The following is a 13696-nucleotide window of genomic DNA, read 5'->3' on the forward strand; positions in this document are numbered from 1 at the left end:
ACTTTGATAAAAAGAATAGTTTTGATAAAAAAGAATTGTTTAAAATATGAATGCTTCATATTTTAGATGAATTTGATTTCCAATTTAACATCACAACTGACTTGTTCAGTGGGAAATACAATTCCAGATACTTTATGAATAGATACATAATCTAATGAATTTTTTCTATTTCCAAATAAAACTCCAAAGAATGGTCTTATAAAAACATACACACATATTCATAGTAGCATTTTTTTCTGCTAGCAAAACACTTGAAATAAATTGAGTGCCCATTAAATGAGAAATGATTAAATAAACTGTAGTATATGCATAAATAATGGAATGTCATTGTGCCATAAGAATCAACAAATGAATTCAGGGGGGAAAAAGACATCTTAATTGATGCAAAGTACAACATGCAGAACCAAGACAATTGCGCAATTACTAAGACAATATTCATGAAAAGAATACTAAAATGAAAGTGAATGTTGTCTACATGAAATGACTCATCTTTGCCCTAGAGAAAAGATGAGAACATGTATTTTCTTCCTTTCCTGCAAGACATGAGGGATTATGGATACAGAATTTTATATACATTGCCAAAATTGCTATGTCTTCCTTAACTGTTTTTTTCCATCACAGAGAAAGGTTTACCAGGCAGGTATCTGGGGGTGTACCTGGAAATGATGGTGCTGTAAAAATAAAGAGTACCAAGAAAAATGAATTGATAAAATGAAATAAAGTAGTTTGGCTAAAAATAAATATTGATCAAGATGGCTTTGTAAAATACAATCTGACATTTATTACTTGATTTTATTTTTTTGAAACTTTATTATATTTTTGCTATAAAAATTCAAATGCATTGTTTTTGAATCCATGATGCTTTGTTTTTAAATGCTTTTGTCATTTTGCCAGGAGTATGGAATGTTTTTTAAAAATTTGGCAATCTAGCACTCAGTAGAAGTGAATCCAAGATGCATTGGAAACAGATGCCATTCAGTGTGTGTGTCCCTCCTATCACTGTGATGGCTAATAAAATCACAATTGTTTCCCTGTTGGAGCCTGAGCTGTTAATGTGTTGGCTTTATCACTATTCAAACTTCTTTATTTTATCTAATTGTCTGGCTTTTTTAAAAAATCAAGTAAGTACACAAATGGACACTGTTTTTTAGATGTAATCTGCTGGAACCAAGTGATATTGCATATCAGGTCTTATTAGGCATATTATTTAATGACTTATTCCAGGCTAATAAAAAAACCATACATTTTTAATCATTTCAAACCAACATGGTTCTCTGCATTGACTAAAAAAATGCTTTACTGCATGCTAGAATCTTCCATCACAAGTTTTGCCCCTGTCGGACTGCACAGACCACTCCAGATAGCATGAAAAATGCATGCAGATTGTATTCACAGGGGCCATGGCACTGAGCCACCCCTATGCCAACCACAGCAACTCAATAGAGAGGATTTCAGACTGAGCATTCTTGTGCCATGAATGAATGAATCTCCCCTCCTCTAGTTACTGAAATGGAAAACTAAGGAGCCAGGAGTAACTCCTTACTTACAAGGATCATGCTTTCTGTATAAATGGACAAGGTACGACACGACATTTTATTCTATTTCTTCTCCCTATGAAGTACCTAATCCTCAGAGTAATTTAATGGGCAACACTATAAAATTCCAAACTCAGTGAGTCGTTCCAATAAGGACTGATGAGAACAGCAGAGTTGAAATCCGATAAACTATCCTTAAGAGTCAAAGGGGATCCCAAACACCATGGGATGAGATTTTACAGACTTTTAGAATCAAGTGGAGTTTTTACCATGATGCTGTCTGTAAGGAAACTGACAACCAAGGCATATCTCACTCTGCTGTTCCTTGTAGCATGCCATTTTAAAAATGACATTTATTTTCGAGATCTCACAATCTTCAGGGCATAAATTCATTTTGTTACTTAAGGAAGTGAGTTATAAAGCTATAGAATCACCAAATTCATAGTTGGAAGAGACATTAGCAACTAAATAATCCAACCATCACCTCCTCTAAAGGGCTGGACAAACCCTCATCCGACTTTCTCTTGAAGATCCTTGAAAAGAGGTACAGCCTCTCAAGGTAACTGGCTTCACTTTTGGTCTTTCCCTCCACACACTTTGACATTAAGCCTGAATTTTCTTCCTTGAATTTTCCATTCCAGTGTTCTTCATTCTGCCCTCTTGGGCTAATGAGAACAAAGCCTAATCTCTCTTATACAAGATGGCCTTTGAAATCCTAAAACAAAGTCATTCCCTACCTCCTAGCCTTCTCTTCTCAAGGTTGAATACTTCCAATAACTTAAACTAATCCTCATTTGAAATAGACTCTAATCCATTTACCATACTAGTGGTCCTCTTAGTCAATACTACCAGGGTTGTCTGACCAGGGCAGGAAACAACAGAACCATGGTTACTCTGTTCCAGGATACCCAACTTCTCTTACTGCAGCCTGAGATCACAGGCGACTTGGTTGCCCCACTCCACTACTGACTAAGATGGAGCATACAGTCCACTGCAAGTCTCAGATCTTTTTCAAACAAGCTGCTATATTAACCATGACTCCCCCCATCCTACACTTGGGGAATTGATTTTTTGTACCTATGTATGAGAGTTTACATTTACATCTCTTGAATTTCATATTATTTGCTTAAATGCAATGATTTAGCTGGTTGGAATCTTTTTGGATTCTGCCTCTGTGCTGTAGGGTGCTAGGCCTGATGTGCTGACATGATGAGCAGCATAGATGGGTCCCTTTTATTCAATGATAAAAAAAAAGTTAAACAAATAGCAAAAGATCCTTCACAGAAACCTGCTGTATCATATTGTAGGATTCCTTTTTAATCTGATATTGAACCATTAACATCTCATTTTGGAGTGCAGCCATTCAAAGTAATTCCAAACTCAGATCAATTGTTATCATCTACTTCTTCTCACTCATCCTGCCCCCCCCCCCAACCATGAGATTAGAATGAGTCATTTAATCAAATGTTTTGCTAACTGCAGGTATGCTCTACATAGCACAATATTCCCCTTGATGGACCAGTTGAGTAACCCCATCTGAAAGAGCAATTGTCTAAACCTGAACTGCAAAAGGTCAAGTACAAATTGAAAGTGTCAGGTTGGCATTGGTCTAATCTGTGGTTGATGTCTCCCTTTTATCTTCCTCTCATCCCTCCACTATGAAACCATACCTCTTTTTCAAGGGACATCTAGGATCTCTGGTACTTTGACACAAAAGTCAAACATCCAGGACACCTTCATCTGTACAACAGGAATGCTAGGAACAATTAGACTGATCTTTGAGATACAGTTCAACTCTTTTACTCTCAAGAATCTATCATAGGGGCAAGAGCTGGGATAAAATAAGAAGAAAGAGGAGCATAAGTTCTTGGAATCAGGAAGAGAAGTGGAACGATACCTGGAATGATAGCAGACAAGAGTGAATAAAGGAGAAATGTAGAAGTCTGAATGGTGAAAAAAGATACTGTCCATATCTCACATGGCCATAGGCTATATATACCATGAGGAGAGGTGGCCGCCCAGAGGCCTGTGACACCTGGCTGCCTTTGTCATGAGAATTCTCTCTCCACAAACACACAAACCATGCTGCCTGCCATCACCACCAGAGGCACCCTGTTTAGTGCCTCTCTGAAGGTCCAGAGAAAATCATGGACCAGTCATGGACACAAGATTAGGTTTCAACTGTAGAAGGTTTCAAATGAAATTGATTAAAAACATTTGTTCTTACTGGACCATTACATAATGCCAACAGTAATAATTCCACTTCTGTGGTGCTTTAGAGTTTAAAAAAAAAAAGCATTTGCCTTAGAGTTGGGGTAGGCAAATAAGAGAAAGGTGAAGAAAATGGTAAATACTTTATTATTCCCATTGTATAGATGAGGAAACTGATGGCCTAATTGACTTGGTTAGAGTCACTCCTGAAGTTGAGAGATGATGAAGCACATCAGATCAAGTCCCCCATGGCTGGACATTTATAGGCACCAATTAGGAAAACTCTAACAATGTCTCAAAGGACAAGCAGTCAGACACTGATCTACACAGGGCCCATCTCGATTTCTCTTCCACTGTTTTTGATAGAAGATGAAAAACATTTTTTGAAAGAAGCCTTTCATTACCATTTATGCAATGCTTTAATGTCCAGTGGCATCTCTCCACCTTAGCCAAAAAAAGGGCGATGATTAAAAAGTTCAAGATATAAGGTTTCTGGGTAATTAATCATCTTATTTATAAGGCCAGCAGGCTTTAATAAAAGATGGTCATTTGGCCATCTCTCTTAGACCAAAGCCCCTAATGGTGGTGGGGTCACAGTTTATATGCCCTTTGAAGAGGAGGTATTCCTGAGGGATGGCAAACAGTTCTGACTGGTTTAACACAATGGGACATGGGCTATCTTGGGGTATGTGACTGAGGTCACTCAAATCTTGGTCAAAGAGACATCAATTTCCATATCACCTGTCTTGATAATAGGGAGAATCAACCTTTCACAAGGCCAGTCTGAGCAAACACAATAAGCAGAATATACCCATTAATCCATAACAGTCTGGTTAGATCTTGGCCTGGGTAAATCTCTAAGACAGATTGCCCACACTGGTGGGTTTCTGGATGAGGCAGTAGAAAAGGGGAAAAACCTTGGTCCTCATAAAATAATTACTTATTAAATACAAGAGAGAATTATTCATTTCTCACAGAAGCCTCCACTCCATGCTAACCCATATGCTTCTCAGACTACCTGAGTAATGAGGTGAACCTGAGTGGCTACAGCAAATCTACCATATTTTGATTAGAGTAGAGATGATTTCAACCTAGAAGACTTCACTCTTTTCATTGCCTTTGACAAGTGCACCCTTTTGTGATATTCCAACCACTGGTCTTATTATAAGGGAAACACTTTGAAATAAAGCCCTACCATGATCGTAGAGCTGAAATTGATTAAGAAAAGCCAGTCATATTCAGTGAATGAAGGTCCGTATCTCTGGAATAAAAAAGCAGGACTGCTGAAGATACATTTATAGAGAGAATAAATATGAATATTCCTACTCTCTTTTGCAGTAAAAGAAAAGTTAAGAGTTTTCACTTTTTGAAATACTCTCTATAGGACCTTTTCAAAACAACGAGGTGGTTGCCTATACCAAGAGGAATAGTCAAGATGGACAGTCATAGTCTTTCTTTGAAGCAAGGACTGGGGGCCCTTTCTGAGAGTCAGTGTGATTTCCTGGAAAAAGCACAGGGTTCATCCAAGTCTGGAGACCTGATTCCAAGCACTGCCTCCATCACTCATTAGCCATATGACTTCTGCACATGGTACATTCCCTCAAGAGAATTAAAAGCTCCATAAAAGCAGAAACTGTGGGACTTTTTAACTTAGCTTTCTCCTACAAGCATCTAGTACAGGATCTTACAAGTAGCAGGCTCCTGATAAATGTGTGTTGATTTGGCTTGGCTTAGACATGAAAATATAGCTTTTCAGTGGATATCAATTTTCTCATTTGTGAAACTGGGATAATAATTACAGCCCTATGAACCTTATAGGATGGTTGTAAGGGAGTGGGGTGGGATATGGGATAGAAGAGCCCTTTGGAAAATGTAACTGGTTACACAAGACAGTATTTTCAGAAGCACCTTATCATCCAAGCACCCTTAGCATGAATTTCAAAGGCTTAGAAAAATATCTGTGATAAATGACCCTTTTAGAGGAAAGTATCACTTTTTCAAAACTCAGACAAGGATACTATGAAAATGCTCTGATTATCATTTTTAAATGATCTCAATAGTTCCCTCTATGCTGCTAAGGCAACTGCACAAAGGCCTGTGAGATTGAGCTCATGGATTCCCCTCCCAGAAGCGGTGCCACCATGTCCCTCGCCTTCTGTGCCCCCAGCTCCGGGGACTGCAACGTGATGCATGAATGGAGTCTGAGGTATCCACTCCATGTCTAATCACATGTCCTCCCGTTCAGAGTCCAAAGAGAAAACAAAGCCAGAATCAGGGAATGAATTCAACCAGCTCCCATTTCTGTAACCTTCTAAGTTTCAAAAAGAAATTTCATCTTGACCATCCGCGGGAGGAGAGAGTACAATGGTTCTGGTCCGTTTTCCACAGATGCGTAATCACAGACATGCAGGCTGCTAGTTAACTACATGGCCAGGGAAAATAAGACCTCAGATGGCAATCTGGGAGTTTCTGCCTCTCATCCCAGGGCTTCTCCTAGGGTCAAAGTTGGAGTCAATGAGGTAGAAACATTTATTTAGCCCAGGCTGAGTATGAAAATACACCTGTACCCAAAATGATATTATCAACAGAATTCAAGAGACCTACTGGAAACAAGTGGAAAGGGGAGAATGGACATTTACTAAGCCCATACTGTATAGCAGGTGCTATGCTTAGCACTTTCCAAATGTTATCTCATTAGATCCTCACCACAACCCTGAGAGGTAGGTGCTATTGTTATCACAGTTTTGCAATGGAAGAGACTGAGGCAAAGATTAAGTGACTCACCCAAGGTCACAGAGCTGGTAAAAGTCTGAGGTCACATTTGAATTCAGGTCTTCCTGACTCCAGGCTCAGTGCTCTGTGCACCATGGCTCCACCTAGCTGCCTCTAAAGGAAGACCAAGATCCCCCAAATCTCATTCATTTGACAATTTCTAAGAACTTAGGACTCTCAGGGCCAAAGGCTGCTCATCCCAAGGAGCTTCTAATTTATGGGGAGAAAGAAAAGTTGAAAATATCCTGATGTAAGGGTGAAATAAATGTAAAGAATTGGCAGAGGGAGAGATCCCTTTCATGGGGGTGGTGGGTAGGGCATCAGGGAAGGATTCAAGGAGAAGATGAAATTGAAGAAGGTCTTGAAGAAAGAACAGAATGGCCAGAGAAAGAAAAGGTGCAAGGGTCTGGGAGTTGTGGTCTCAAAGGAATGTAGAGAGGAAAATATATAGGGACCAGAGAGGAAGTCATAGTTCATGGGAAGGAGACACTTCTCTTAGGGTGGCATCATAACTTCCTTACTATAGCAGGTCTCTCCAACCCTTCCTATCACCCTGGTTTATCCCCACCCAACCCCAAAAGCTCCAAAACATTTCAATACTTTCCATCCCAAAGGCAAGGAAGCATGTCAAGGTCCTGATGGAGGAAGAGATGAAGGAGTCAAATGTTGCATGACTGTTAGCAACAAGAAAGAGTCACAATTATCCTGGATACATGGCCATTAGTGCAGGGGAGAAACATAGCCATTAGGGGACTGACCTCATGCAGAGAAATTGTCCCAAAGGGGAAAAAAAAACCTAGCGCTGTTCTGGCACTGCATTAGTATTCATGAGTTCTGGATGTCTACACAGTCTAATATACTGAAAGTATGATATTACAGGAGCTTGTGAAAGGGAACCATCTACCTTAGGGAGGGTGGAAGCCTACCATGCAGGAGGGCAAATTGCAAGCTCTATTTTGCCTTCTGCTGCAAGCAAGCCAAGAGAAGCTTGTCATTTAGAGTGTGAAGCCAAGTCAAGCAGGAAAGGAGTAATTCCAACATTGATATAATACAAGCCATCATCAGAGAAGGTAGATCAGCCTGGGGGCTAACCCAGCAGACACAATTACTGGGATTGTCTCTCTTCTCTTCTCTCTGTCTCCAGGATAAAGATGAATCAATTAGCCTTCGACACACAGTGACCTTGACAGCAATAGCTCTGAACAGAATATGCTGAAGCAGAGAGAAAAAGGAATGAGAGAGAAGAGAAGGGTTCTGAAATCCACTGCCAGTTGCTTTTCTGAGCAATTGTTCACTCCCAACCATGATGACTGTGACTCGCTTCTAGCCAAAAATATCTCAGTTGAAAGGATATACACCTCTCCTGGTTGTAAATAAACAAAGCTTCCTCAGATGGGAAGAGAGAAGGCAATGAGACGCAGAAAGGGCATGCTCAGCTTTTCTTTTGATGATGTTCTCGACCGTGAGTAAACAAACATTAACAAGAGCAAGGATTGACTAGCACCTACTTCCTGAAAAGAAAGTTGGCCCAGCGCTGCACCACCTCCCCTCCCCACCTCTCAAAGAGAAATGGAATGGCTTTGGGACCAGCTAACTTTTAGAGACACAATAAAAAGGTGGTAAAGGAACTGCCCACACTGAGAGTACTGGATCTAGGAGGGTAACTGTCATCAAATCCTTCACCTTCAACTACTCTGTGGAGCCTGGATTTTCTTTAAATAAAGTTTCAGATCAAATGTCACTTTTCATACTAAGCTTTTCCTGACAGCCCCTCCCCCCAAGTTGTAGTAAATTCTACCATAAGGTTACCATGTATTTACTTTGTGGGTATAAATGCAAATGTGTATATGTATATGTATGTATATATGCATACACATGTATATATATAAATTACATATAAATATGCACATACACATGTGTGTATATACATTCATGAGTATAAGTTGTGCCCCCAGACAAATGGGAGCTCCTTGGGGGCAGAGACTCTTCCATTTCCTTACCTTTGCATTACCACTACTTATCAGAGTACCTCACACTTAGGAGGCACACAATAATGCTTGCTGAGTAAAGTGAATAAATTCTTTCCCAGTCATCACTTTCAGGTGCTCACCCAAATTTAAAACAGGATGCTATAACCTTGCACCGGTCGAATTTAGGACTCTTCTCAATGAATGAGAATGTGATCAAAATCCATCCCCAGTCCTGGGGAAAAGGTCTAAAAACTATATGGAAAGTATAATAACTCATGACAATTCATGGAAGGAAATTTGACTTCAATAAAAATATCTTTATCTTTCATTATGTTCTTTTGCCATAGTATTAGTCAATAAACCATCTAAAAAAAAATCTCCAAATCTAAGTAGAGCAAATTTCAAAGGGTCCTTCCAAGGAGCACATTATTGCTTTGTATCCCCTAAGCCAGCCTAGCCTAGGCAGAAAGGTGCCCTGTCTTTTCAATGAAGCATCATATTTCATATGAGACAAAGGAGTAACCTTGCCGCCCATGCGGAACTGTCTGCCTCGGGATCTGCACACTCTGTACCGCTTGTTCCAGGCAAGCCTGTCGCATCTGGTGGCCAGGTGGGAGAGGCCGAGGATGTCGTGATGTCTGTCAGCCCTTTAATGGTGCTCTGGGGATCTGAGGGAGATACAAAGTGGTGCCTGCAGAAAAGGACTTGCTTTCCTGATGGTACCTGGAAAACAAGTCTTTCAATAGGTTTGTCTTTCACTGAAATGGATGTTGGGAAAGTGAGCATTAAGGATACTTCACAATAGCCAAACTAAGTTCTTCTGTGCTGGTGCAGCTCCATTTCACACCGAACAAAATCCTCAGGGTATATACGTGGGGAGGGACAGTCTTTTTATTTTCTCCCTGATGTTTGGGGTGGGGGAGGGAAGGGTTTCATAATTACACTTCCCTATCTTCTTGAAAGGGATAAAACAACTCTAAGGCAAAATAAGTACCAAATTTAGGAGAAAATTCAATGACTTTTTTCATTTTTCTCTACTAAATACCTATCCATTCCTAAGAGGGATGGAGCTCAAAGACAGAAATAAAAGACAAGATATAATTCAGACAATTGCTGGAAACTTCTTTTCATGCAAAAGTTTAGAACAAAGTGACTTCCCAGGATTTCTTTCTTGTCTACCTCTCCTCTGTTGCCTTCAGGCCTACTCAGCAGCTGGACAGCAGCATTCTGCCTATGCTAGGTCCAGAGCCTCAGCTCAGTTCAGAACCTGTTTCACTGGGCTAGGGCATGTCAAGGTAAAGGACACATTTCCAGAAAACCTAGGTATCCTGCAAGTGGAGTAGCCCCAAATGACTATCAAGGCAGCTCCTTAAACACTTGATCACACAAGACTAGCCTAACTGGAGAAAGTACTGACAGAATTATTCAGAACCCTAAGTATTCAACAAAAGTACTTTCTAAGCAAAAGCTGCCAAAGTACAGGTGGACACAGCAAGGAGCCTTAGGCACTGGATAGTTAACAAGAGGAATTAGCAACCAGAACCAAGAGTGCAACAGAGGCAATTCTTGTGGGGGAGGGGGAAAGGTGCTGAATGAGAAGGACAATGAGGATACAGTTGGCCAGGAATGGGTGCCAGAGAGGTGAAGAGAAGGTAGAGGGAATCAGCACCAGGGAAAAAGAAGAAATCAAAAAGATGCCTATTCACTGAGCATTCAAGTTCAACTCAGTAACACAGAGCATCTTCTCTGGGACACAAAAGGAACCCAGTTATCCCACATAACTCAGGGAGTCGTACTGCCTTCTACTATTAGGTATGTTTCCCACCACACAGAGGGGCTTAGAGAATCTCTCCCAGCAAGGTAGGATCTCTGGCCACAGAAGGCTGCTGCTGCAGCTTCATGGAAGCCTTCCCAGCATTGTTTCAAACAATATTCTTCATTTTTAACCCAAGAGTTTACAAAATGCTCCACTAACTCTTCAACAACAATCTAGGCATCTTTGCCTGCATGAAAATGCAATTTAAAATGTGGAAAAGGGGGGCTAACTATTTACTTGAAAAATATAATTTCTGCTCCCCTCCCTTCAGCATGCTCTCTCTCTCTCTCTCTCTCTCTCTCTCTCTCTCTCTCTCTCTCTCTCTCTCTCTCTCTCTCCTTCTCTCCCTCTCTCCCTCCCTCCCTCCCTCCCTCCTCCTCCTCCTCCTCTCCTCTCCTCTCCCCACCTTCATTTTCATTTCTTACTTACAAACTTTTGTAGCACTTTGGAGATTCGTTTCACTGGTTGGTGGCTGTGATGCTGTCATGGGTGCTCTCCCCTCAGAGTCCTGGGTGGGTGGAGGGAAGGAAGATGCAGCAGAAGGCAGCAGAGAGAAGGGAAATGAGGGGTTCTGTGGGGATGGTAGTGCCAAAGGGTCAGAGGGCACTCTGGAGCTGCCACCCTGCACTGTAACACCCTGGACTTGGCCCTTGGCTTCCCGGTGGGCCCCAGGGAAAGAAGGTGAGGGGTAAACCTCTGAGGGGTCCCAGGTGGCAGAGGCAGCAGTAGGATCCACAGCAGTAATAGGGTCCTGGCCTATCCTTCCTGGGTCGAGGTGAGTAGGGGTGTCATACTCAAATATTTTGTCCACAAACACCCACTTGAGGCCAGCGATGCAGAGGCAGAGGCTGACCAGGCAGGCCAAGATGGGCACAATGCAGATCTTCTCAGAGTTGAGGCAGCCCCGCAGGCGCTCAGCCTCCAGGCAGACGCAGCAGGGGATGGCCAGGCCCACAATGGTCCCTTCTCCCCCATCCTCAGCCCGGGCCCCTGGCATTGCCTCAGCTGTGGGGAGCCCATCCAAAGATGGATCTGGACTCAGCCCAGAGGAGGGGCTGGGACAACTCTCTGCAGCTCCCTCCGACATGTCTGAAGCTCCCGTCTCTACAGGCTCACTTCCAAGAGGCCTGGCCTCTCACCACCAGGCAGGTCCCCCCCCAACCAAATGAGACAGCATCTCAGAGGGGAAAATCAATAGGTTGTCTTTAGCCAAGCCCATGATCCCAATCGGGAAGAGTTGAGGGGGAAATGAGGGAGGAAAGAAGAAAAGCAAAACTCTTCCTGATAACTAGGAAAGGAAAGTGATTAAGCAATTCTCCAGTGTCTGCTCCTGGGCCACTTTTCTAGTTGCTGTCAAGACCTCTGAGCATCCTGGCTCTGCTCTGAAACGGGGTAAAGATGAAATCAAGGGGGAAAGGAGAAAGCAAAACAAAACGCCAGCCGGGCGCTGCTCAATTAAGTAAACCAGTAGCCCAGGGCAAAAGCCAGGGTTCTCACCTGGACCATCTGAGGCTGGGGTCTGCTTAGCGGAGGAAAACAACTGGCATTCAGGCAGAGCAAAAGGCAAAGCCCTGGGAGCAGGAGCGGCTGCAAGGGCAGGAGAGGCGGCAGCAGCAGCGGCAGAGGCAGAGGCAGAGGAAGAGGCAGCGGCGGCGGCGAGGGGAGCGGCAGCACCGGCAGTGGTAACAGCATCCTGGTCTGTTTCAGCAGCGGCGGCAGCGGACAGCGGCTGCAAGGGGCTGAATCATTAGCGAGCAGCAGGTGCCTGCTGCTCTCCGCCGCGCATCCCTGCAAACAGCGGCATCGCAGAGCTGGGCTAGAGGAGGGCTGGGGCCAGGAGGGCTGGGTGCCTCCCTGCCCCGCCCCCCACCCGCCGCGCACACACTCCTCTTTGTCCTTCTGGAGCGAGGCTCGAGTACATAGGCACTTTCTGTCTCTCCGGCTCCTTCCTTCCTTCTTTATAGTGCCTTGCTCCTGGTCATCTACACTCTGTGTCCACTTCTATCTGTTCCCTCCTCCCCTCTCTCCCATCCACCACTTCTCTCTCTCTCTCTCTCTCTCTCTCTCTCTCTCTCTCTCTCTCTCTCTCTCTCTCTCTCTCTCTCTCTCTCTCTCCTGAGTTCGGTTAAATCAGTACACCCAGCAACACAGGACTACCAGTGCCAGTGACTTCCTATTTTATCCAATTAGAAGGAATAAAGGCCATGGAACCAAAGAGAAGCAGGCAGGCAGCAGTTCTGCTCAGTCCCGTCCCTCCCCCACTCCCCTTTCTTGCTTTACTCTCCTCCTTTCCCTTCTAAGCTCCCACTCCAACCTTGTTTCCCTAAGTCATATTTGTTCTTTCCCTTTGAGCCAAGGTTAGGTCAGGAAAAAGCAATGATCAATGTCCTCCATCACAAAGCTCAGTTGGGAGGGGATGTAGGTGGTTCCTCATGGGCTGAACCAAAGGCTTAGCAAAGTCTGATATTTGATCCATCCCTGGAGAGGAGAGCTTTGCAGTAGCGACTTCTTCCTGCCTGCTGCCTGCAGATTCCACTCCTTAGCACTCCAATAAGGTTCATTCAGGGAGAGCACTAGTTTTACTTGACTTTTGCCTGATCACCAGAAAAATGCTGCTGTGGACAGTCCCACATTCATATTATTAAGAAGATAGATAGTTTAGAAAACACCTTTCTCCCTACCCCACTCCCAGTTTTTGAAATAAAATGCTTTTATGGAGGACAAGTTGTCTACCCAGAGTACCTGTCTAGTTCCCTGAAATGGTCACATCCCTTTGAGCCCTCACTATTAACCTCCTCCTCCAGGATGACCTCACTTTAATAATAGTCAGGAAGTAAGTCAGTGTGGTTGGGAGCTAACACTACCAGTTCTTGCCCTGTAATAGTCCAAAGGCGGCTTTCGATTTCGATGTATTTCTAATGGATATACTATCCATTCCTTTCACCAGTAGAATGGTCAAGTACCTATAATAAGAAATGTACTCCATACAGATATGAATAACATTATGGAGCTCCTAGTCTTATTTTTCTTTCTCTCTCTCTCTTTCTTTCTTTCATTTATCAACATATAGTTTTTCCAAAGTAGTAGCTGTTCCAGCACTCAAAGGATTAAAAAGTCTGTCACAGAGGTTCCAGAGAAGGGTGTCAACAAGAGCAGTGGAGGAACTGTCCCAAATGGTTTAAACCTTTAATCCACAGACTTTGTCACCAGGACATCTCAGTGAATTCCTAGGAACTATTTAATCTACCTTTGTCAACAGGAGTCTAAAACAGCAACCACCTCCACCTTCCCCAGCTCATGCTATTTTAGCATTGCAAGCTTCCTGGTAGCATCAGTTTTTCCTTTGAAAACTGACATCGATGCAGTGAATTACAACTGTTTCTGTGCTCTGT

General features: G+C 42.9%; 1 protein-coding gene across 6 annotated transcripts in view; it reads right to left on the reverse strand.

Moving 5' to 3' along the window:
- Nucleotides 1-13696, reverse strand: part of NRG1 (neuregulin 1) — a 209538-nt gene that overhangs the window by 119042 nt on the left and 76800 nt on the right. For 4 of the 6 annotated variants that reach the window (XM_072625461.1, XM_072625460.1, XM_072625458.1 and 1 more), the window contains exon 1: nt 10734-11759. The exons of the other annotated variants lie outside the window; for them this stretch is intronic. In XM_072625461.1, coding sequence (XP_072481562.1) covers nt 10734-11391 — 658 coding nt within the window. In that variant the 5' untranslated portion in view covers nt 11392-11759. Of the gene's footprint in view, nt 1-10733; nt 11760-13696 lie in introns of those variants that run through there. 6 annotated transcript variants of the gene reach the window in all.

The sequence above is a fragment of the Notamacropus eugenii genome, chromosome 7 (assembly GCF_028372415.1).
Source record: "Notamacropus eugenii isolate mMacEug1 chromosome 7, mMacEug1.pri_v2, whole genome shotgun sequence".
Lineage (NCBI taxonomy): Eukaryota > Metazoa > Chordata > Mammalia > Diprotodontia > Macropodidae > Notamacropus > Notamacropus eugenii.